This window comes from Mobula hypostoma, chromosome 6 (genome assembly GCF_963921235.1).
Source record: "Mobula hypostoma chromosome 6, sMobHyp1.1, whole genome shotgun sequence".
NCBI classification, from domain to species: Eukaryota; Metazoa; Chordata; class Chondrichthyes; order Myliobatiformes; family Myliobatidae; genus Mobula; species Mobula hypostoma.
In genome coordinates this window covers 110,023,760-110,048,390 of record NC_086102.1, presented here as the reverse complement: position 1 = coordinate 110,048,390, position 24,631 = coordinate 110,023,760, and the positions used below count along the sequence as shown (strand labels likewise).

At 45.5% G+C, this 24,631-nt stretch overlaps 1 protein-coding gene across 5 annotated transcripts in view; it reads right to left on the bottom strand.

Moving 5' to 3' along the window:
- The window catches only part of tmbim1a (transmembrane BAX inhibitor motif containing 1a), a 106,033-nt gene that overhangs the window by 6,009 nt on the left and 75,393 nt on the right, over window positions 1-24,631 (bottom strand). For 3 of the 5 annotated variants that reach the window (XM_063051443.1, XM_063051444.1, XM_063051442.1), the window contains exons 6-11: window positions 19,959-20,009; window positions 18,352-18,391; window positions 16,970-17,007; window positions 13,835-13,922; window positions 9,936-10,031; window positions 1,777-1,830 (exon numbers count right to left, since the gene is read on the bottom strand). In XM_063051443.1, the coding sequence (XP_062907513.1) occupies window positions 1,777-1,830; window positions 9,936-10,031; window positions 13,835-13,922; window positions 16,970-17,007; window positions 18,352-18,391; window positions 19,959-20,009 (367 nt within the window). The other 2 variants (XM_063051447.1, XM_063051446.1) reach the window with 2 other exon arrangements.

Sequence of the window (24,631 nt, the reverse complement as noted above, 5' to 3'; positions counted from 1 at the left end):
TCATTTTCTCGTTGTCTTTTTTTGATCTGTTGTTGCTCATGTTATTTTGCTGAACGTTGCGGGAATGTGCAGTGACACTCGCCAGCTGCCCCCAGCACGTTCTAGGGCGTGTTGGTTGTAAACATAAACAATGTATTCCAGATGTACGCGTGATAAGTAAAGGAATCGGAGTCGGCATCTGAATGGAGAGAAGGGGCAGATGTTTCGAAGGGCCATGTTGGTTGACATTGAGAGGCAGTGTTCACAAACCCTTCCCTTTGGGAAATAGGCGCAGAGTGTTGAGAGGGAACCGAGTCTAGGGGTCATTGCACCTGACGGGTCAGTCCACAGGGCAACTGTGTAGCCAAGACCTCATGGCTGCTCTGGGGCTTGGTGACACCATTCTGGGAATGTTCAGGAGTATCGACGTCCATTGCGTTAGATCAGGCTAAAATGGTGTAGAGGAAGGTTTAGTCTGTACCGAGTGGTCCTTGCACTGGGGGTGTGTGATGGGAAATGGCAGACAGAGTTTTCTCTGTATCTGTCTCGTCCTGCACTGTTCTGGCGTGTGCTAGGAACTTTATTCTATCTTTAACCCATGGTGTCATGGGATTGTATGAAGAGAGAGTGTACCAGGAGCTGTACTCTGTGTCTAACACAAGCAGTCCCTGCCCTGGGAGTGTAGACGGAATTTCATTCCTGTGTCTGGCCACCAGGGTGCGTGATGGGACAGTGTGGAGGGAGCTTCACTCTGTGTCGGACCCCAGGAGTATGTGATGGGACAGTGTAGAGGGAGCTTCACTCTGTGTCTGACCGTGGGAGTGTGTGATGGGATGGTGTAGAGGGAGCTTCACTCTGTGTCTGACCCTGGGAGTGTGTGATGGGACAGTGTAGAGGGAGCTTCACTCTGTGTCTGACCCCGGGAGTATGTGATGGGACAGTGTGGAGGGAGCTTCACTCTGTGTCGGACCCCAGGAGTACGTGATGGGACAGTGTAGAGGGAGCTTCACTCTGTGTCTGACCGGGGGAGTGTGTGATGGGATGGTGTAGAGGGAGCTTCACTCTGTGTCTGACCCTGGGAGTGTGTGATGGGACAGTGTAGAGGGAGCTTCACTCTGTCTCTGACCCTGGGAGTGTGTGATGGGACAGTGTAGAGGGAGCTTCACTCTGTGTCGGACCCCAGGAGTATGTGAGCAGATGGTGTGGAGGGAACATCACTGTGTCTGACCCTAGGAGTGAGTGATTGGATGGTGTGGAGGGAACATCACTCTGTGTTTGAGCCCAGGAGTGTGTGATGGGACAGTGTAGAGGGAGCTTCACTCTGTGTCTGACCCTGGGAGTGTGTGATGGGACAGTGTAGAGGGAGCTTCACTCTGTGTCTGACCCTGGGAGTGTGTGATGGGATGGTGTAGAGGGAGCTTCACTCTGTGTCTGACCCTGGGAGTGTGTGATGGGACAGTGTAGAGGGAGCTTCACTCTGTGTCTGACCCTGGGAGTGTGTGATGGGATGGTGTAGAGGGAGCTTCACTCTGTGTCTGACCCCAGGAGTGTGTGATGGGATGGTGTGGAGGGAACATCACTCTGTGTTTGAGCCCAGGAGTATGTGATGGGATGGTGTGGAGGGAACATCACTCTGTGTTTGAGCCCAGGAGTATGTGATGGGATGGTGTGGAGGGAACATCACTGTGTCGGGCCCCAGGAATGAGTGATGGGATAGTCCGGAGGGAACATCACTCTGTGTCGGACCCTGGAGTGAAAGTCAGGGGTAAGACTCAATAACAAGCTGGCATCACTCACCAGGGTGAAGACGATGGCAGCGATTGCAGCATACACTGTGTGGAGCCATGGAATCTGCAGAAACCCAGAACAAGCAGGTTATTCCAATGTTCAGTATTAAACGGTAGCAGTCACAAACCACAGCCTCTCACTCAGGAGGGGCAACAGGAACAAGGGAGCACCACTGCCTACAGACTGCCTTCCTGACTCCGTTCCTTCATCATCATCGGGTCACAGCCAGGGGCAGCACTCCCCATCAGCACCACAGGAACACCTTCACGGGAAGAATCACAGTGCTTCAACATCAGGTCCCAGAGAGTTAGGTGACTGTTCACCAGAGCACCACTACTGAGTCTCAGCTGACCTCAGGGGTGCACAAGAATGATCCCAGAAATGAAAGGGTTAATGTATGAGGGGTAATTGATGGCTCTGGGCCTGTACTCACTGGAGTTTAGAAAGATGAGGGGAATTTCATTGAAATGTACTGAATGTTGAAAGGACTAGATAGAGTCGATGTGGAGAAGTTTCTTGTCCTGGAGGTGTCTAGGACTGGAGGGCACTGCCTCAGAATAGAAGGACGTACGTTTCCAACAGAGATAGTTAAAGGCCGGTATTCATTGCCACAGACTGCTTGGAAGCCCAGTCACTGGATATACAGTATTTAAAGCAGAGGTTGATAGTAAGGGGGTCAAAGTTTACAAAGAGAAGGCAGAAGAATGTTATTGAGTGGGATAATAAATCAGCATGATTGAAAGGGGGGGGGGCAGACTCAAATGGCCTAATTCTGCTCTTGTGACTTATGGTCTTATAGTCTGTCCATAATCTACATTAACAATCTGGAAGAGAGGACCAAGTGTACTATATCTAAGTTTGCTGATGACACTAAACTGAGTGGAAAAGCAAACTGTGCAGAAGATACAGAGAGTCTGCAGAGAGATATATAGATAGGTTAAGTGAGTGGGCAGGGTCTGGCAGATGGAGTACAACATTGGTAAATGCGAGGTCATCCACTTTGGAAGGTTTTGGAGGTGGTGCAGAGGAGGGTCACCAGGTTGATTCCAGAGATGAGGGGGTTAGACTATGAGGAGAGATTGAGTCACTTGGGACTGTACTCACTGGAAATCAGAAGAGTGAGAGGAGATCTTATAGAAACATATTAAATTATGAAAGGGATTGATAAAATAGAGGCAGGAAAGTTGTTTCCACTGGTAGGTGAGACTAGAACTGGGGGACATAGCCTCAAGATTCAGGGGAGTAGACTTCAGACAGAGATGAGCAGAAACTGCTTTTCCCAGAGAGTGGTGAATCTATGGAATTCTTGACCCAATGAAGCAGCGGAGGCTACCTCAGTAGATACATTTAAGACAAGGTTGGATAGATTTTTGCATAGTAGGGGAATTAAGGGTTATGGGGAAAAGGCAGGTAGATGGAGATGAGTCCATGGCCAGATCAGCCATGATCTTATTGAATGGTGGAGCAGGCTTGATGGGCCAGATGGCCTACTCCTGCTCCCATTTCTTATGTTCATATGGAGATCCATAAATCCTTGAAGGTGTCGTCACAGGTAGATAGATAATAAAGAGAAGCTTTTGGAACACTGGCCTTCATAAGTCAAAGTACTGAATACAGGAGCTGGGATTGAGTTCTAGAAGACATTGGTGAGGCCTAATTCAGAGCATTGTGTGCAGTTCTGGTCACCTACCTGCAGGAAGATTGAAAGAGTGCAGTAAATTTACAAGGATGTTGCCAGCTCTTGAAGAACTGAGTTATAGAGAAACACTGAATAGGTTAGGTCTTTATTCCCTGGAGTGTATGAAAATGAGGAGAGATTTGACAGAGGTATACAAATTGCGAGGGGTATAGATAGGGTAAATGGAAGCAGGCTTTTTCCACTGAGGATAGAACTAGAGGTCAAAAGTTAAGGGTAAAAGGTGAAATATTTCAGGGGAACCTCTTCCCTTGGAGTATGGAATGAACTGTCATTGGAGGTGGCAGAAGGTGGTTTAATTTCAACATTTAAGAGAAGTTTGCATGGGTACATGAATGGGAAGGGTTGGAAGGCTATGCTCCAGGTACCAGTCAATGGAGCTGGGCAGAATAACTGCTCACATGGACTAGATGGCTGAAGGTGCTCTTTCTGTGCTGTAGTACTATGATTCTATAACCTTTATCTCCTTTCAGGACTTGATAGTGAATTCATCAATTTCAGATAACCAGCCTTTCCTATTTGTGACAGAATCTGCCAGTTCTGATCAAAGATGATCCCCCTTAACATTAACACTAGGAATTCTGCAGATGCTGGAAATTCAAGCAAACATATCAAAGTTGCTGGTGAACGTAGGAGGCCAAGCAGCATCTCTAGGAAGAGGTACAGTCGATGTTTCAGGCCGAGACAAAGGCTGGAGACAAAACTGGAGACTCTCACAGTTATCTTGACTACTTTCACAAGACCATAAGATATAGGAGCAGAATTAGGCCATTTGGCCCATTGAGTCTGCTCCACCATTTCATCATGGCAGATCCAATTTTCCTCTCAGACCCTATCTCTGCCTTTTCCCCGTATCCCTTCATACCCTGATGAATCAAGAATCTTATCAACCTCTGCCTTAAATATACATAAATACTTGGCCTCCATAACCACCTGTGGCAAAGGATTCCACAGATTCATCATTCTCTGGCTAAAGAAATTCCTCCTCACCTCCATTCTAAAAGGACAGCCCTGTATTCTGAGGCTGTGTCCTCTGGTCTTAGACTCTCCCACCTAGGAAACATCTTCTCCACTCTATCAAAGCCTTTCACCATTCAAATAGATTTCAATGAGGTCACCCCTCATTCTTCTGAATTCTAGTGAATACAGGCCCAGAGCCATCAAAAGCTCTTCAGATGACAAGCCATTCGATCCTGGAATCATTTTCATGAACCTCCTTTGAACCCTCGCCAGTTTCAACACATCCTTTCTAAGATAAGGGACCCAAACCTACTCACAATACTCCAAGTGAGGCCTCACCAATGTTTTATAACATTCCAACATTACATCCTTGCTTTTATATTCTAGTCCTCTTGAATTGAATGCCACTTGCCTTCCTCACCACAGACTCAACCCGCACATTAACCTTTAGAGAATCCTGCACAAGGACTCCCAAGTTCCTTTGCACCTCAATTGTTTGTACTCTCCCTTCATTTAGAAAATAGTCAACCCTTACATTACTTCTACCAAAGTGCATGACCATTCACTTCCTGATGTTGCATTTAACCTACCATTTCTTTACCTATTATCCTAATCTGTCTAAGTTCTTCTGTAGCCTCTCTACTTCCTCAAAACTACCTGCCCCTCCACCTATCTTGATATTGGCTGCAAACTTTGCAAGAAAGCCATCAATTCCATCATCCAAATCATCGACATATAATGTAAAAGTAATCAGACCCCTGTGGAACACCATTAGTGACTGGCAGCCAGCCTCTCTTTGCCTCCTGCCAATCAGCCACTGCTTTATCTATGGGCTCACAGCTTGTTAAGCTGCCTCATGTGTGACACTTTGTCAAGGGCCTTCTGAATATCCAAGTACACAACATCCTTTGTCTATCCTGCTTGTTATTTCATCAAAGAATTCCAACAGATTTGGCAGGCAAGATTTTCCCTCAAAACCATGCTGAGTAAGGCCCATTTTATCATGTGCCTCCAAGTACCCTGAGACCTCAGCCTTAATAAGAAAACTATAACATCTTCCCATCCATTGAGGGCAGGCTAATTGGTCTATAGTTTCCTTTCTTCTGCTTCTTGAAGAGTGCAGTGACATCTGCAATTTTTCAGTCTGCCAGAACTATTCCAAATCTAGTGATTCTTGAAAGATCATAACTAATGCCTCCAGGATCTCCTCAGCCACCTCTTTCAGATCTCTGGGCTGTACACCATCTGGTACAGATGACCTATCTATCTTTAGACCATTTCAGTTTCCCAAGAACCTTCTCTCCTGGTATGGTAACTTCATGAACTCTGACACCTGAAACTTCCACCATATTGCTAGTGTCTTCCAAAGTGAAGACTGATGCAAAATACTTATTCAGTTTGTCTGCCACTTCCTGGTCCCCCAGTACTATCTCTCCAGCATCATTTTCTAGAGGTCCAATATTAACTCTTGCCTCTCTTTTACATTTTATGTATCTGAAGAAACTTTTGGTATCCTCTTTAATATTATTGGCTAGCTTACTTTTGTATTCCATCTTTACCTTCTTAATTACCTTTTTAGTTACGTTCTGTTCATTTTGAAAAGCTTCCCAATCCTCTATAGCTTCCCACTAATTTTTGCTCTATTATATGCCCTCTCTTTGGCTTTTATGTTGGCTTTGACTTCTCTTGTTATCCAGTTGTGTCATCTTTCCTTTACAATCCTTCCTCCTCTTTGAGATGTATATATCCTGTGCCTTCCAAATTGCTTCCAGAAATTCCAGCTATTGCTGATCTGCCGTCATCCCTGCCAGTATTCTTTTCCAATCAATTCTGGCCAACTCCTCTCTCATGCCTCTGTACTCCATTTAGTCCACTGTAACACTGATATATGTGACTTTAGCCTCTTCTTCTCAAATTTCTGGGGGTGAATTCCATCATATTACGATCATGTGCTCCAAAGATTTTTTGTTTCCTTAAACTCTCTAATCTGGTTCATTGCACAACACCCAATCCAGAACAGCTGATCCCCTCGAGGGCTCCCACAAGCTGTTCGAAAAAGCCATCTCGTAGGCACTCTAGAAATTTACTCTCCTGGAATCCAGCACCAACGTGATTTTCCCAATCTAAAATCCCCCACGACTATTTAATATTGCCCTTTTAGCATGCATTTTCTGTCTCCCATTGTAATTTGTAGACCACATCCTTACTACTGTTTGGGGGTCTGTATATAACTCCCATCAGGGTCTTTTCACCCTTGCAGTTCCTTAGCTCTATCAACAAAGATTCAACAGCTTCCGACCCTATGTCACTTCTTTCTAATGATTTAATTTTTTTTTAACCAACAGAGTTACACCACCCCCTCTGCCTTCCTGCCTACCCTTTCGATACAACGTGTATCCTTGGACATTAAGCTGCTGGCTATAATCTTTCAGCCATGATTCAATGATGCCTACAACAGCATACCTGCTAATCTGTAACTGTGCTGCAAGTTCATCTACCTTATTCCGTATACTGTGCACAGACACAATCCCCTTCAGTCCTGTATTCAGCCTTAATGATTTTGTCCACATTTTATGTTGCAACTCATCTTGTTGACTGCAATTTTGCCCTGTCAACAGCATCTCCTCACTGTACATTCCCTCTGTTTGTAAACCAGCTACCTCATCTTCAGCACTATCATCCACCTTTCCTATGGTACTTCTTGCATTGGAATATACACAGCTCAGGACGCTAGTCACACCATGCTCAACCTTTTGATTACTAACTCTGTCTGAGGTCTTACCAACATCTGCCTCCACAGCCTCTCCACTAATTGTTCTGGCACTCTGGTTCCCATTCCCTAGCAACTCTAGTTTAAACCCCACTGTGCAGAACTAACAAACCTTCCCTCTAGGATATTAGTCCCCCTCCAGTTCAGGTGCAAACTGTCCCTTCTGTACTACAGGTCCCACCTTCCCTGGAAGAGAGCCCAACGATCCAAAATCTTATGCTCTCCCTCCTACACCAACTCCTTAGCCACGTATTAAACTGTATAATCTTCCTGGTTCTAGCCTCACTACTACATGGCACAGTAGCAATCCTGAGATCACAACCCTGGAGGCCCAGCCCTTTAACTTAGCACTTAACTCCCTGAACTCCAATGCAGAACCTCGTCACTCATCCTACCCACATCATTGGTACCTACATGGGCCACGACTTCTGGCTCTTCACACTCCCACTTAAGATTGCCAAGGACTCGATCCAAGATATCCCGGACCCTAGCACCCGGAAGGCAACAGACTATTTGGGCATCTTGTTCTTGCCAGAAAACCTCCTGTCCGTTTCCCTAACAAATCCCCCATCACCACAGTGTGCCTCTTCTCCCCACTTCTCCTCTGAGTCACAGAGGCAGACTCAGTGTCAGAGGCCTAACCCCTGTGACTTTCCTGTTAGGTCATCACAGCTCCCCACCCCCCGATAGTATAATAAAGTGATATTCCTGTTGTTGAGGGGGGTGGCCACAGGGGTACTCTGCACTGGCTCATTAACCTCTTTCCCCTTCCTGACTGTTACCCAGTTTCCTGTGTCCTGCACCTTGGGTGTAACTACCTCTCTGCATGTCCTATCAACCCCTCAGCCTCCTGAATGATTCAGAAATTCATCCAATTCCAGCTCCAACTCCTTAAAGCGGATTGTTAGAAACTGCAGCTGGATGCACTTCTCGTAGTTGTAGTCAGGGTCACTGGAGGTCTCCCTGCCTTCCCACATCCTGCAAGAGCAGCATTCAAATATCCTGCCTGGATTCTCTACTGTCCTAGTTGAAAAGATATAAAGAAGGAAAAAAGCACTTGAGATTTTCTTTCCTTTGCTTTCTCTGAGTGAAGACTTCCTTGGCTGAAGCCTCGAGGAGCTAAAGCTCAAGATCACCACTCTGACTATGTCCACACAGAGTATGGCTGCTGTGCTCTCCCCTGGCTTCCTTTAATTGCATTGCTCTTACTAATCAACCCCAGACGCCAACTGGTCACTGGTCAAAGCTCTTTCTCGCTCCCGCAATGTGCTGCAGCCTTTTATCCTCAGGGAGTGGACATGATTGAAGACCACTCCTCCAAACTTCTGACGTCCTGAAAGGCCGCTGGCCGAAGCCCTTCTTCCCACCCTGTCACTTGTAAAACTACCATTCCCCTTTCTCAATTCGTTTGTCTCCACCGCATCTGTTCCCAGGATGACGCTTTTCTTCCAGGAACATTAGAGATGTCCTCCTTCTTCAGTGAATGGAGTTTCCCTTTCTCCACCATCGATACTGCCCTTACCCTCATCTCTTCCACCCTCACCACATCTTACACTTGTCCTCACTCTCTGCAACTTCCACCATCTTCAATAGAATTACAACACGAAGTACATTTTTCCCTTCCCCTCTTTTTCACTTTCGTTAGCAATCGCTGTCTACATGACCCCCTTATCCACGTCATTTCCCACTGATCTTCCTCCAGGCACTTTTTCTTTTAAGTGGGAGAAGTGCTATGCCTCCTCTCTCACCACCATCCAGGGCCTCAAACTGCCCTGCCAGGTGAGGGTCATCTACTGTACTCCGAGCTTCCAGTGTGGTCTCCTCTACATCGGTGAGACCTGACGTACACAGAGGGACTGCTTTGTCAAGAACATTTGCTCTTAATTCATCTTCCCATTCCTATTCTGGCACATTGGTCCACGAATCTCTCTACTGCTACAAAGAGGCCACACTCAGGTTGGAGAAGCAACACCTCATATCTCGTCTGGTACCCTCCAGTCTGACCACATGAGCATTGACTGCTCAAACTTACGGTAATCCCACCTCCCACTTCCTCTCTTCATTATTCTGGTTCTTCTCTTACCCCTTCTGTTCTTCTCGCCTACCCATCATCTCTCCCGGTGCCCTTCCTCCTTCCCTTTCTTCCCCTCTGCCATCAGATTTCTGAATGGAGAATGAACCCACAAACACCACCTCACTATTTTTGCTCTCTTTTGGCACTAATTTCATGCTTTTTTATATATTTTTATTAGATTTATGTATTGCACTGTACTGCTGCTGCAAAAGAACAAATTTCACAACATATATCAGTGATTTGAGGGCACAGCCTCACAATAGAAGGATGTCCCTTTAGAACAGAAGTGAGGAGGAATTTTTTTTTTAGTCAGGTGGAATTTCATTATCACAGCCAGTTGTAGGGTCAAGTCACTGGCTATATTTAAAGCAGAGGTTGATAGGTTCTTGATCAGTGAGGATGTCAAAGATTACGGGTAGAAGGCAGGAAAAATGGGGTTGAGAGGGATGATAAATCAGCCATGACAGAGCAGACTCGATGGGCCAAATGGCCTAATTTTGCTCCTATGTCTTCTGATTTTATTCTGATTCAGAATTCTCTACCCAAGAGCACAGTCTTGAGGGATCTCTGAGACCGTTACCCTCCTCCTCCCTTGCCTGCACCATGTCCACGTAAAATCAGGGCCCCACCCACTTCTCCCTCAACACTGCTCCCGCATTCTCACGCACATATTTGAACGACAGGATGATGGTGACCACGATCCCAGAGACAAACAGGCCAATTCCGAGAGCACAGAACAAACCGCCACACGATGTGAAATCTACCTGTAATGGAATGGCCACAATTAAAGTTCAAAGTAAATTTATTACCAAAGTACAAGTCACCACATACTGTACTATACAGAGATCATTTTCAAGCAGGCATTCACAATAGATACAAAGAAATACAATAGAATCAGTGAAAAACTACACACAAAGCCAAAACAATGTGCAAGTGGCAAACTATGCAAATACAATAATAATAATAATGATGATAACATGACTTATAGAGTCCCTTGGGAAAATAGCTGCTTCTAGAAAGAATCTTTTGGAAAAGGCAGCTTGCTGGGTCTGTAAATCACAGCGACGATCTTCCTGCCCATTTCTTTGTCCTGAAGTGGTGGTAGACTGCGCCTGCACTTTTCCACTAACCTGACAGTGTTAAATCACCATCTCGTTATTCAAAGTTCAAAGTAAATTTATTATCAAAGTACGTATCTATCACTATAAACAATCCTGAGCTTCATTTTCTTGTGGGCATTCACAGTGAAAAAAGAAAACAAGTTAAAATCAAAGAAAAACTACACATAAAGACTGGCAAAATGTGCAAAAGGAAGATAAACTGTGTTAATACAAATATATTTGAGACCATGAGTTGCAGAGTACTTGAAAGTGAATCTATATATTGTGGAGTCAGCTCAAAATTGTGGTGAGTGAAGTTAGAAAGATAGAAAACCTACAGTACAACACAGGCCCTTCGGCCCAGAATGCTGTGCCGAACAGGTCCTTACCTGAGAAATTACCCATGGTTACCCATAGTCTTTTTATTTTTCTAAGCTCCCTGTACCTGTCCAGGAGTCTCTGAAAAGACCCTATGGTATCTGCCTTCACCACCGTCGCTGGCAGCCCATTCCATGTGCTCACTACTCTCTGCGTAAAAAACTTACCCCTGATATCTCCTCTATACCTACTTCCAAGCACTTTAAAACTATGCCCTCTCGTGCTAGCCATCTCAGCCCTGGGAAAAAGCCTCTGATTATCCAAACGATCAATGTGTCTCATCATCTTATACACCTCTATCAGGTCACCTCTCATCCTCCGTCGCTCCAAGGAGAAAAGGCCAAGTTCACTCAACCTATTCTCATAAGGCATGCTCCCCAATCCAGGCAATATCCTTGTAAATCTCCTCTGACCCCTTTCTATGGCTTCCACATCCTTCCTGTAGTGAGGCGACCAGAATTGAGCACAGTACTCCAATTGGGGTCTGACCAGGCATACATATAGCTGCCACATTACCTCCCGGCTCCTAAACTCAAACCCACAATTGATGAAGGCCAATGCACCACATTCCTTCTTAACCACAGAGTCAACCTGTGCAGCAGCTTTGAGTGTCCTATGGACTTCGACCCCAAGATCCCTCTGATCCTCCACACTGCCAAGAATCTTATCATTAATACTATATTCTGCCATCATAGTTGACATACCAAAATGAACCACCTCACACTTATCTGGGTTGAACTCTATCTGCCGCTTCTCAGCCCAGTTTTGCATCCTAAAAATGTCCCGCTGTAACCTCTGACAGCCCTCGACATTATCGACAACACCCCAAACATTTGTGTCATCGGCAAATTTACCCTCCTTCCACTTCCTCATCCAGGTCATTTAGAAAAATCACGAAGAATAGGGGTACCAGAATTGATCTCTGAGGCACACCACTGGTCACCAACCTCCATGCAGAATATGACCAGTCTACAATCACTCTTTGCCTTCTGTGGGCAAGCCAATTCTGGATCCACAAAGCAAGGTCCCCTTGGATCCCATGCCTCCTTACTTTCTCAATAAGCCTTGCATGGGGTACATTATCAAATGCCTTGCTGAAATCCATATACACTATATCTACTGCTCTACCTTCATCAATGTGTTTAGTCACATCCTCAAAAAATTCAATCAGTCTCATAGGACACAACCTGCCTTTGACAAAGCCATGCTGACTATTCCTAATCATATTATGTCTCTCCGAATGTTCATAAATCCTGCCTCTCAGGATCTTCTCCAACAACTTACCAACCACTGAAGTAAGACTCACTGGTCTATAAATTTTATCTCTACTCCCTTTCTTGAATAAGGGAACAATATCTGCAACCCTCCTATCTGCTGGAACCTCTCCCGTCCCCATTGATATTGCAAAGATCATCGCCAGAGGCTCAGCAATCTCCTCCTTCGCCTCCCACAGTAGCCTGGCGTATATCTCGTCCAATCCCGGTGACTTATCCAACTTGATGCTTTCCAAAAACTCCAGCACATCCTCTTCCTTAATATCAAGCTTTTCAGTCCACTGTAAGTCATCCCTACAATCACCAAGATCCTTTTCCGTAGTGAATACTGAAGCAAAGTATTCATTAAATACCTTTGTTATTTCCTCCGGTTCCACACACACTTTTCCACTGTCATACTTGATTGGTCTTATTCTCTCACGTCTTATTCTCTTGCTCGTCACAGACTTGTAAAATGGGGTTTTCCTGAATCCTGTCCGTATAAGGTCCGCCAAGGCCTCCTCATGGCTCCTTCTGGCTCTCCTAATTTCATTCTTAAGCTCCTTCCTGCTAGCCTTATAATCTTCTAGATCTCTATCATTACCTAGTTTTTTGAACCTTATGTAAGCTTTTCTTTTCTTCTTGACTAGATTTACAACAGCCTTTGTACACCACAGTTCCTGTACCCTACCATCCTTTCCGTCTCATTGGAACGTACCTATGCAGAACCCCACACAAATATCCCCTGAACATTTGCCACATTTATTCTGTACATTTCCCTGAGAACATCTGTTTCCAATTTATGCTTCCAAGTTCCTGCCTGATAGCCACATACTTCCATTTACTCCAATTAAACGTTTTCCTAACTTGTCTGTTCCTATCCCTCTCCAAAGCTATGGTAAAGGAGATAGAATTGTGATCACTATCTCCAAAATGCTCTCCCACTGAGAGACCTGACACCTGACCAGTTTCATTTCCCAGTACCAGATCAAGTACAGCCTCTCCTCTTGTAGGCTTATCTACAAGATATCTACATATTCCTGAACACACCTAACAAACTCCACCCCATCTAAACCCCTCACTCTAGGGACATGCCAATCAATATTTGGGAAATTAAAATCTCCCACCACCACATTTGTGGGCACGTGGCCAAGTGACTAAGGCATTGGCCTAGCTACCTGAAGATCGTGAGTTCAAGCCGCAGCCGAGGGAACGTGTTGTGTCCCTGAGCAAGACACTTAATCACACATTGCTCTGCGACGACACTGGTGCCAAGCTGTATGGGTCCTAATGCCCTTCGCTTGGACAACATTGGTGTCGTGGAGAGGGGAGACTTGCAGCATGGGCAACTGCCAGTCTTGCATACAACCTTGCCCAGGCTTGTGCCCTGGAGAGTGAAGACTTTCCAGGCGCAGATCCATGGTCTGGCAAGACTAACAGATGCCTTTATTACCACAACAACCCTGTTATTATTACACTTTTCCAGAATCTGTCTCCCTATCTGCTCCTCGAGGACCCTGTTACTATTAGGTGGTCTATAAAAAACACCCAGTAGAGTTACTGACCCCTTCTTGTTCCTAATTTCCACCCACAGAGACTCCGTAGACAATCCCTCCATGACTTCCTTTTCTGCAGCTGTGACACTATCTCTGATCAACAGTGCCACACTCTGATCAACAGGAGCCTGATGGTTCAAGGGTAATAACTGTTCCTGAACCTGATGTTGTGGCACCTAAGGCTCCTGTACCTATATTTCCTGTCGATGGTCGTAGTGAGTAGAGAGCATGGCTTTCGAGTTCACCCTCACGTGACACCCTCTCCCTCAACCACTCTCACCTTTGTCTGGAAGCAGAATACAGTGACTCCCAGACACACCAGGCCGGTGATTCCGAAGCAGAGGAAGACAGACCTAGTGTTGTAGAAGCTGAAAAAAATAAATCAGAATCAGGTTTATTATCACCGACATGTGATGTTAAATTTGTTAACTTAGCAGCAGCAGCAGCTCAATGCAATACATAATGTAGAAAAAACACAACATAAAATAATAACTAAGTAAATCAATTACAGTATACATATATTGAATAGATTAAAAATCATGCAGAAAACAGAAATACTACATATTTTAAAAAGTGAGGTAGTATTCAAAGGTTCAATGTCCATTTAGGAATCAGATGGCAAAGGGGAAGAAGCTGTTCCTGAATCGTTGAGTGTGTGCCTTCAGGCTTCTGTACCTCATACCTGATGGTAACAGTAAAGGGCATGCCCTGGGTGCTGGAGGTCCTTGATAATGGATGCTGCCTTTCTGAAACACTGCTCTTTGAGGATGTCCTCGGTGCTGCTTTTTTTTTTAAACGAAGAACCACAGACATTACCCACCCTCAACCATGGCAACAAGAGGCACAGAGGAGATTCACCGAGTTGATATCCGACACAAGGGGGTTGGCTTATGAGGAGAGATCGAGTCACCTGGGAATATACTCACTGGAACTCAGAAGACTGAGAGAGGATATTGTAGCAACATGTAAAATTACATAAGGGATGGATAAGATAGAGGCAGGAAAGTTGTTTCCACTGGTAGATGAGCCTAGAATTAGGGAAAATAGCCATAGATTGAGGATGCCCGGGATCTAGAACATAGAATTGTACAGCACAGTGAAGGCCTTTTGGCCCATAATCTTCTACAGACCTTTAAACCTACTCCACGATCAGTCTAACCCTTCCCTCCCACATAACCCTCCAGTTTTCTTTCATCCATGTGTCCCCAATGTATCTGAATCCACCACTGGCAGTGCGTTCCTCACCAACCACTCTCTGTGTAAAGAAACCTACCTCTAATATCCCTCCCCAATACATTTCTCCAATCACCTTAAATTTATGCCCTCTTGTATTAGCCATTTCTACCCTGGGTAGAAGTTTCTGGCTGTCCAGTCTATCTAACCCTCATCTTGTACATCTCTATCAAGTCACCCCTCACCCCTCTTCACTCCAAAGAGAAGAGCCCTAATTCGCTCAACCTATCTTCATAAGACATGGTTTATAACCCCGGCAGCATCAAGGTAAATCTCCTCTGCGCCCCCTCTGAAAGGAAGATGGTAGTTAACTCATCCACTGCAGAGTTAAGGGCACAGCTCAGCACATCATGGAAACCTGCCTTCCCTCCATGAACTCTGTCCACACTTCCCAACACCTCAGTAAAAAGAGTTGCTGATGTTTCATGATGGGTGTTACTCCCCGCAGAATGAGGATGGGAGGAAATGGAGACAGAAATCCTGGCGATATGGGTTATGGCAACAACCTTTCCCTCAGCGTTAGCAAAACAAAAGAGCTGGCCATTGGCTTCAGAAGGTAGGTGGTGCACATGCTCCTGTCTGCAGCAATGGTGTTGAGACTGAGGGGGTTGAGGGACCACCCTGTCCTAGTCTAACCATGTAGATGCCACAGCCAAGAAAGCTCACCAACAAACTCCACCTTCCCAGGCGGCTAAGAAATTAGCGATGATCCTGTTGACCGTTACCAATGTTTAAATCGGGGCACCACAGAAAGCATCACAGCTCGATACGGCAACTACTCTGTCCAAGACCACAAGATACTGCAGAGAGCTGTGGACACAGCTCAGCACATCAAGGACACCAGCCCCACCTCCACAGACTCTGTCTGTACTCTCACTGCTTTGGTTAAAGCAGCCAGCGTAATCAAATACCCCATTTACCCCGGACATTCTCCCTTTCCCCCTCTGCCATCGGGCAGAAGATACAAAAGCCTGAAAGCACGTCCCATCAGGCTCAAGGACAGCTTCAGTTCACCTGTTAGAATAGTCAGATGGACTTCAGCCATTACAATCTACTTCGCTATGAGCTTACCCCTCGTCGTCCACCCGCGCTGCACTTTCTTTGTAACTGTAACACTTCCACTCTGCATTGTTTACCCTTGTTCTACCTCAACACACAGTGTAATGATTTGATCCTATCACTCCATCTCTCAGCTCAACCACCCCGCCCTTCACCAAAACCACCCGAAGGGGACACATAATTGGGGTAACACGTTGCATGGATTACAAATTGGTTCTTGGACAGAATGCTCAGAGTAGGAATAAGCAGATCCTACTTAGATTGCCATGCCGTGACAAGACAGGAGCAGAATAAGGCCACTCAGCCCATTGAATCTGCTCCACCATTCCATCATGGCTGATTTATTATCTCTCTCAACCCATTCTCCTGCCTTCTCTCCACAACTTTTGACATCTTTACTAATCAAGAACCTGTCAACCTCTGCTTTAAATATATCCAATGACTTCACCTCCGCAGCTGCCCAAGGCAATGAATTCACCACATCTAGTTAAAGAAATCCCTCCTCATCACTGTTCAAAAGGGACATCTTTGTATTCTGAGACTGTGCCCTATGATCCTAGACTCTCTCACTATTGGAAACATCCTCTCCAGTTCCATTCTATCTAGGCCTTTCAATGTTTGATGGGTTTCAGAGAGATCCCCCCTCAGCCTCCTAAGCCCCAGTGAGTACAGGCCCTGAGGCATCTAATGCTCTCAGGGGTTAGATTAGATTAGGTTTATTTACCGCATGTACAAACATTGAAACATATATTGATTTGCATCAATAACCCAGTCGTTTGGACTGTGGGAGGAAATCAGCGAACCTGGGGGAAACCCAGGTGGTCATGGGGAGAACGTACAAACTCCTTACAGACAGTGGTGGAAATTGAATCCTGATCGCCGGCCCCCAGCAGTGTAACAGTTACGCTAACCATTACACCACCATGGTAGGTTAACACCGCAGGGTAACATGTGTACCTACAACCCACCTACTCACAGAACATATCAATGCCATATTTCTAAGTTGATCTAAGATACTGAACCAGCAGCTGTTTCACGTAATTCCTCTGCATGTATCCCCTTGACCTCCCCCCATCCAACTGGCGAGAATACAGCAGGGTCAGAATTCCCACAATGTGCATACCTGGCAATCATCCCGGTCATATATGACATGGCCAATGTCTGCAGAAAAGAAAAAAAAATCACATCACCGAGCAGTTAGGGAGTCAGGCAATTATCTCTCTTGGAACATAGAGCAATACAGCACTAACTAATTAAACTAGTAATTAAATGCTTAACCAAACTATTTCCTACTACTTCTATAATGACTATATTCTCTGCACATTCCCCCGTCTATCTAAGAGCCTCTTAGATGCCGCTGTCATATCTGCTTCACCTCCTGCGTGGCAGCACGTTCCAGGTACACACCATTCTGTGTAGAAAACGGGCCTGCACATCTCCTTTGAACTTATCCCCTCTCACCTTAAAGGAATGACCTCCGATACTGGGCATTTCAATCCCGGGGAAGAAAAAGATACTGGCTGCCTAATCTATCTATGCCTCTCATTACTTTAGAAACCTCTATCAGATCTCACCTCAGCCTCTGTCACTCCAGAGAAAACAGCCCAAGTTTGTCCAAACTTTTGTTATGACACATGCCCTCGAATCCAGGCAGCATCCTGGTGAACCTCTTCTGCACCCTCTCGGAAGCCCCCACACCCTTCCTGTAATTGGGGTGACCAGAACTGTCGGTGGTACTCCAATTGATTACTTCCGGCTGAAGGTGGTGGAACTGAACGCATGTGGCAGCTCACTGGGAGTTCAAAAGGCGAGAAGTTCGACTAAAAATGTTACTAATCGCACCTTTTATGAAGTTAATAGTGGTAAATTATCGCCACAAAGAAGAGGCGTGCGAAGGCGAAGCGAATTCGAGGGATGAACGTGCTGGTGCGTTGCAGAATCAACGCAGGTGGAGTGTGCCATTCGGAGAGGATAAGCTGAGGCAGAGGAGTTCTGATCCCGTACATCTGCCCTGGGTGCGAGATTGGATCGCTCAGGGATCTGAACCGATTTGGAGAGTCGCTGGGTGGCAAGTTCTGGGCCCAGAACCCTCACTGCAGCAGTGCCCTGGTCCTATGTGGTATGATACACTGCTTGGACAACTTAAACGATGCACTAGAAAGACAGGGCCTCGGGAACAGACAACATTCACTCCAGACAAGAGTTGGGCATGGAGTTAACAACCCCATCCCATAAAAACCCAGAGCTACGGCAATGCCAACAAAAGTTCCAAAGACCTCATCCAGGGGAGAGGAAGGATCTTGAACATGGACTACACCTGGGGACAACTTGAAAGACCGGCCCAGGTCAGAGGACTCTGGCGAGCTGGTACCTGGCATCTTCACATGCCAGGCAGGTTGGACTAGTGACCTGGGCTGGTCTGTGATCAGTCTCTCAGCAAGATTTTGGAAGTGGAAGGCTGGTTTAACAAAAGAAAAGCAGTCAATAAATTCAAGGAATACTTACAAATATAGCCAGAAGGATCACATTCCAGGGAAACTTCCTCCTATGTGAGGAAAAAAAAACAGGAAACAGGATGTTTCAATGAGCTAGCACTGGGACATTGGGCTGAAGGGTCAAGGCTCTATGCTGTGGGGTTCTATATGGTGCTGAGTAGTCCAACCTCTGGGAGATACAGGCATATGCTGGGGGAAGAGTACAATTCCCTAGCACCAATACAGAGCTTTCACTGCTGAGATCAAGGTTAATAGAATGTAGAGCAGTACAGCCCCGCGCCCCCACCCCCCCGGCCCACAATGATATGCCGAACTCCTAACCTACTTTAAGATCAATCTAATGCTTCCCTCTCAAATAGCCCACCATTTTCTATCATCCATGTGAATATCCAAGAGTCTCTTAAATGTCCCTAATGTATCTGCCTCTACCTCCACCCCTGGTAGGGTGTCCCACACACCCGCCACTTTCTGCATTAAAAAAAAATGTACTGCTAACATCTCCCTTATATTTTCCTTCAATCACTTTAAAATTATGCTCTTTCATATTAGCTTTGCTGCTCTGGGAAAAAGTCTCTGGCTGTCCACTCCTTCTATGCCTCTTATTATCTTGTACACCTCTATCAAGTCGCCTCTCATCCTTCTTCACTCCAAAGTGAAAAGCCCGAGCTCACTCAACCGATCTTCATGAGACATGCTCTCTAATCCAGGCTGCAACCTGGTAGTTCTCCTCTGTATCCTCTTTAAAGCTTCCACATCCTTCCTATAATGAAGTGACCAGAATGGAACACAATACTTCAAATGTGATCTAACCAGGGTTTTATAAACACTTGAAGTGCTAAGTTTTGGGAAGTCAACATGAATGTTAAGGCCCAGGTGAGTGTTCTGGATCTGAGGGAGCTAGGAATACAAGTAAAAGTGGCGTCACAGTAGACAGGGTGATGAAGGTGGCGTTTGGAATGTTGGCCTTCATCAGGCAGATACATTGAAGTTGAAAGTGGTAGACAGGATCATTCATAAAGAGTGCTTTTGGCACAGTGGTCTCCATAAATCAAAGTACTAAGTTGGGAGTTGGGATGTTATGTTTAAGTTTTATAGGAAGTTGGTGAGACCTAATTTAGAGTGTTGTATGCAGTTCCGGTCACCTATCCACAGGAAGGACATCAATAAGACTGAAAGAATACAGAGAAAATTTACAAGGACGTTGCCGGGACTTGATGACCTGAGTTATAGGGAAGGGTTGAATAGGTTAGAACTTTATTCCCTGGAGCATAGGAGAATGAGGAGAGATATGACAGAGGTACACAAAATTATGAGGGGTATAGGTCGGATAAATGCTAATAGGCTTTTTCCCTCTGAGGTTGGATTTGGAGAGGAACATGAATGGGAAAGCGTTTGAGTGTTACAGTCCAAACGTGGCCAATGGAACTAGTTTGGTGTGGACACCTGGGTCACCATGGGTGAGTTGGGCTGCAGGGCCTGTTTCTGTGTTATGTGACTATAACTCTAAATATCTCTCAAAGTATGTTTGCATTGTGAGTCTGAGCCACATCAGGTACCAAGACCTTCCTACGTCAGGGTCTCAGGGGGTGGTGGAGATCTGGGTTGGAAGAGACTCACCTGGGTCCCTCACAGCAGACCAGGACAATGTAGACCACAAAGAACACGGCACTGCAGAACAAAAACATCGTGAGAACCCATTCAGTGTCCCCAAACTCCCGACATTGCTCTCAGTCACAATCACCCCCATCCCACAAACTTTACGTCAAGGTTAAGAAAGAGGCACTGCTGGAGCTTCTGAGCAACGTCAGGATGGATCAGAAAAGCTCACCAGTGCCTCTACTTTCTGAGCAGGCTGAAGAGAGCTGGACTTTGCACATCCACACTCCCGTCACCCTACAGACGTGCAGTAGAGAGCATCCCAACAAGCTGTATGCAAACTGCACTGTGGCAAACAGGAAGGCTCGACAAGGGTGAGTCAAACCTGCCCAATGCATCACCCATACTAGCCTACCCACCGTCAAGGAAAGGGGCCAGTAACATCCAGAACAACCCCACCCCCCTGCTCCTGGACTGTCTGTCTGGGGGACTACATCGTATCCAAGCCAGGACCAGCAGCCCAAAAAAACATTTACATTCCCCAAGCAGTAAGGCTGATCCACACCTCCACTCACTAATTCCACCCTCCACACCCCCAACTGCCGCTACTTTATCATTTCCTGTCAGAGTCATCCTATGTACAGACATTCCTGTGCCTAGTGTCACTTTACAGACATACAATCAACGTATTTATATTTATTGTGTTTTTTGTGCTGCACTGGATCGAGAGTAACAATGATTTCATCTCCTTTACACTTGTGAACTGGAAATGACATTAAACAAACTTAACCTTAGATAAGACACCGGGGCTGAATGGGATATTGCCCAGGTTACTGGGGGAAGTGGGGGAAGAGACTGTGGGGCTTTGATGACAACCTTTGGCCACAGGATTAGTTGTGGTACAGGCTGATACAATAGGGACACTTGGGTAGTCACGTGGATGTAAGACAAATGGATGATTATAAGCTGTATAGATGGGAAAGGTTGGATTTGTTTTGGAGAAGGCTCATCTTGGTCAGCACAACATCATAGGCTGAAGAGTCTGTACTTTGCTGTGCTGTTCTATGTCCCTCCCATTATTTTATTAGCCTTTATAAGGTCACCCCCCTCCCCCCGTGTCTAACATTCCAGAGAAAACAACTGAAAATTATCCTGAGAATGAAAGGGTTAACATATGAGCAGCGTTTGATGCCCCTGGGCCTGTACTCCATAAGACAAAGGAGCAGAAATCGGCCATTCGGCCCATCAAGTCTGCTCCGCCATTTTATCATGAGCTGATCCATTCTCCCATTTAGTCCCACTCCCCCGCCATCTCAACATAACCTTTGATGCCCTGGCTACTCAGATACCTATCAATCTCTGCCTTAAATACACCCAATGACTTGGCCTCCACTGCTGCCCGTGGCAACAAATTCCATAGATTCACCACCCTCTGACTAAAAAAATTTCTTCGCATTTCTGTTCTGAATGGGCGCCCTTCAATCCTTAAGTCATGCCCTCTCGTACTAGACTCCCCCATCATGGGAAATAACTTTGCCACACCCACTCTGTCCATGCCTTTCAACATTCGAAATGTTTCTATGAGGTCTCCCCTCATTCTTCTAAACTCCAAGGAATACAGTCCAAGAGCGGACAAACGTTCCTCATATGTTAACCCTTTCATTCCCGGAATCATTCTAGTGAACCTTCTCTGTACCCTCTCCAATGTCAGCACATCCTTCCTTAAATAAGGAGACCAAAACTGCCCACAGTACTCCAAGTGAGGTCTCACTAGCGCCTTATAGAGCCTCAACATCACATCCCTGCTCCTATACTCTATTCCTCTAGAAATGAATGCCAACATTGCATTCGCCTTCTTCACCACCGACTCAACCTGGAGGTTAACCTTAAGGGTATCCTGTACGAGGACTCCCAAGTCCCGTTGCATCTCAGAACTTTGAATTCTTTCCCTATTTAAATAATAGTCTGCCCGTTTATTTTTTTCTGCCAAAGTGCATAACCATACACTTTCCAACATTGTACTTCATTTGCCACTTCTCTGCCCATTCTTCCAATCTATCCAAGTCTCTCTGCAGACTCTCCGTTTCCTCAGCACTGCCGGCCCCCCTCCACCTATCTTCGTATCGTCAGCAAACTTAGCCACAAAGCTATCCATTCCATAATCCAAATCATTGATGTACAACGTAAAAAGAAGCGGTCCCAACACTGACCCCCGTGGAACACACTGGTAACCGGCAGCCAACCAGAATAGGATCCCTTTATTCCCACTCTGTTTCCTGCCAATCAGCCAATGCTCTATCCACGTATGTAACTTTCCCATAATTCCATGGGCTCTTACCTTGTTAAGTAGCCTCATGTGTGGCACCTTGTCAAAGGCCTTCTGAAAATCCAAATATACAACATCCTCTGCATCTCCCTTGTCTAGCCTACTGGTAATTTCCTCAAAAAATTGTAATAGGTTTGTCAGGCAGGATTTTCCTTTAAGGAATCTATGCTGAGTTCTGCCTATCTTGTCATATGCCTCCAGGTACTCTGTAACCTCATCCTTGACAATCGACTCCAACAACTTCGCAACCACCAATGTCAAGCTAACAGGTCCATAGTTTCCTTTTTGCTTCCTTGCCCCCTTCTTAAAATAGCAGAGTGACATTTGCAATCTTCCAGTCCTCCGGAACCATGCCAGAATCTATCGACTTTTGAAAGATCATCACTAATGCTTCCGCAATCTCCACAGCTACTTCCTTCAGAACACGCGGGTGCATTCCATCTGGTCCAGGAGATTTATCTACCCTTAGACTATTCAGCTCCCTGAGTACTTTTTCTGTCGTAATTGTGACTGTGCACACTTCTCTTCCCTGCCACCCTTGAGTGTCCTGTATATTGCTGATGTCTTTCTCAGTGAAGCCTGATGCAAAATACTCGTTCAGTTCCTCTGCCATCTCCTATCTCCCATTACAATTTCTCCAGCATCATTTTCTATCGGTCTTATATCTACTCTCACCTGTCTTTTACTCTTTATATACTTGAAAAAGCTTTTAGTATCCTCTTTGATATTATTTGCTAGCTTCCTTTCATAGTTAATCTTTTCCCTCTTAATTCTTGGTTTCCTTTTGTAAGGTTTTTAAAACTTCCCAATCCTCTGTCTTCCTACTAATTTTTGCTTCCTTGTATGCCCTCTCCTTTGCTTTAACTTTGGCTTTGACTTCTCGTCAACCACGGTTGCATCTTTTATCCACTCGAAAATTTCTTCTTTTTTGGAATATACCTGTCTTGCACCTTCCTCATTTCTTGCATAAACTCCAGCCACTGCTGCTCTGCTGTCTTTCCCACCAGTGTCCTTTTCCAGTCAACTTTGGCCAAGTCCTCTCTCATGCCACTGCAATTTCCTTTACTCCACTGAAATACCGACACATCAGATTTCGGCTTCTCTTTTTCAAATTTCACAGGGAACTCAATCATGTTATGATCACTGCCTCCTAAGGGTTCCTTCACCTCAATCTCTCTAATCACCTCCGGTTCACTACACAATATACAATCCACTACAGCCGATCCCCTAGTGGGCTCAACAACAAGCTGTTCTAAAAAGCCATCTCGCAGACATTCTGCAAATTCTCTCTCTTGAGATCCAGTGACGACCTGATTTTCCCAATCCACTTGCATGTTAAAATCCCCCACAATTATCATAACGCTGCCCTTCTGACAAGCCTTTTCTATTTCCTGTTGTAATTTGTAGTCCACATCCCTGCAGCAGTTTGGAGGCCTATAAATAACTACCATCAGGGTCCTTTTACCCCTATTTCTTAGCTCAACCCATAAAGATTCTGCACCTTCCGATCCTATATCACCTCTTTCTAATGATTTAATATCATTTCTTACCAATAAAGCCACGCCTCCCCCTCTGCCTACCTTCCCATCCTTCCGATACACCGTGTATCCTTGGACGTTCAGCTCCCAGAGACATGCATCCTTTAGCCAGGTCTCAGTGATGGCCACAATATGATACCTGCCAATCTGTAGCTGTACGACAAGATCATCCACCTTATTCCTTATGCTGCGTGCAATTAAGTACAACACCTTAAGACCAGTATTTGATACTTTTCGCTTTGATTTCACTGCAACTTTATTGCACTGCAACTCATCCCAATGGCTACAAATTTGCCCCATCACCTGCCTGGCTTTCCCGACATCTTTACTGCTCACTATCTTAGATTTATTTCTGTTTTCCCCTTCCTCCGCTCTATCATTCCACTGGAGTCCATAAGAATGAGATGAATGAGAGGGCATCAGATTGGTGGGTGCAGGAACCTTATCGAATATTGAAAGGCCTGGATGGAGTGGATGCAGAGAGGATGTTTCCGATAGTGGGTGAGTCCAGGCTCAGAGCCATCAAAAGCTCATCACACATTAACCCTTTCATTCTCAGGATCGTTCTCATGAACCTCCTCTGGATCTTCTCCAATGCCAGCACATCCTTTCTTAGATATGGGGCCCAAAAAATATCTAAGTCATCAACTTAATCTGAATCATTTATATATCTCACAAACAACAGACTACAGAGAGTGGGAGAGAGAGCTACAAGAGCCAAGATTGGGAATGCTGACAGGGTGGACGCTTTGATTTGCTGATGAGATCTGAGCTAGTAGCCTCCAAGGATCTTTAATACATCTGATCAGGAATTCAGGAGAAACTTCCAT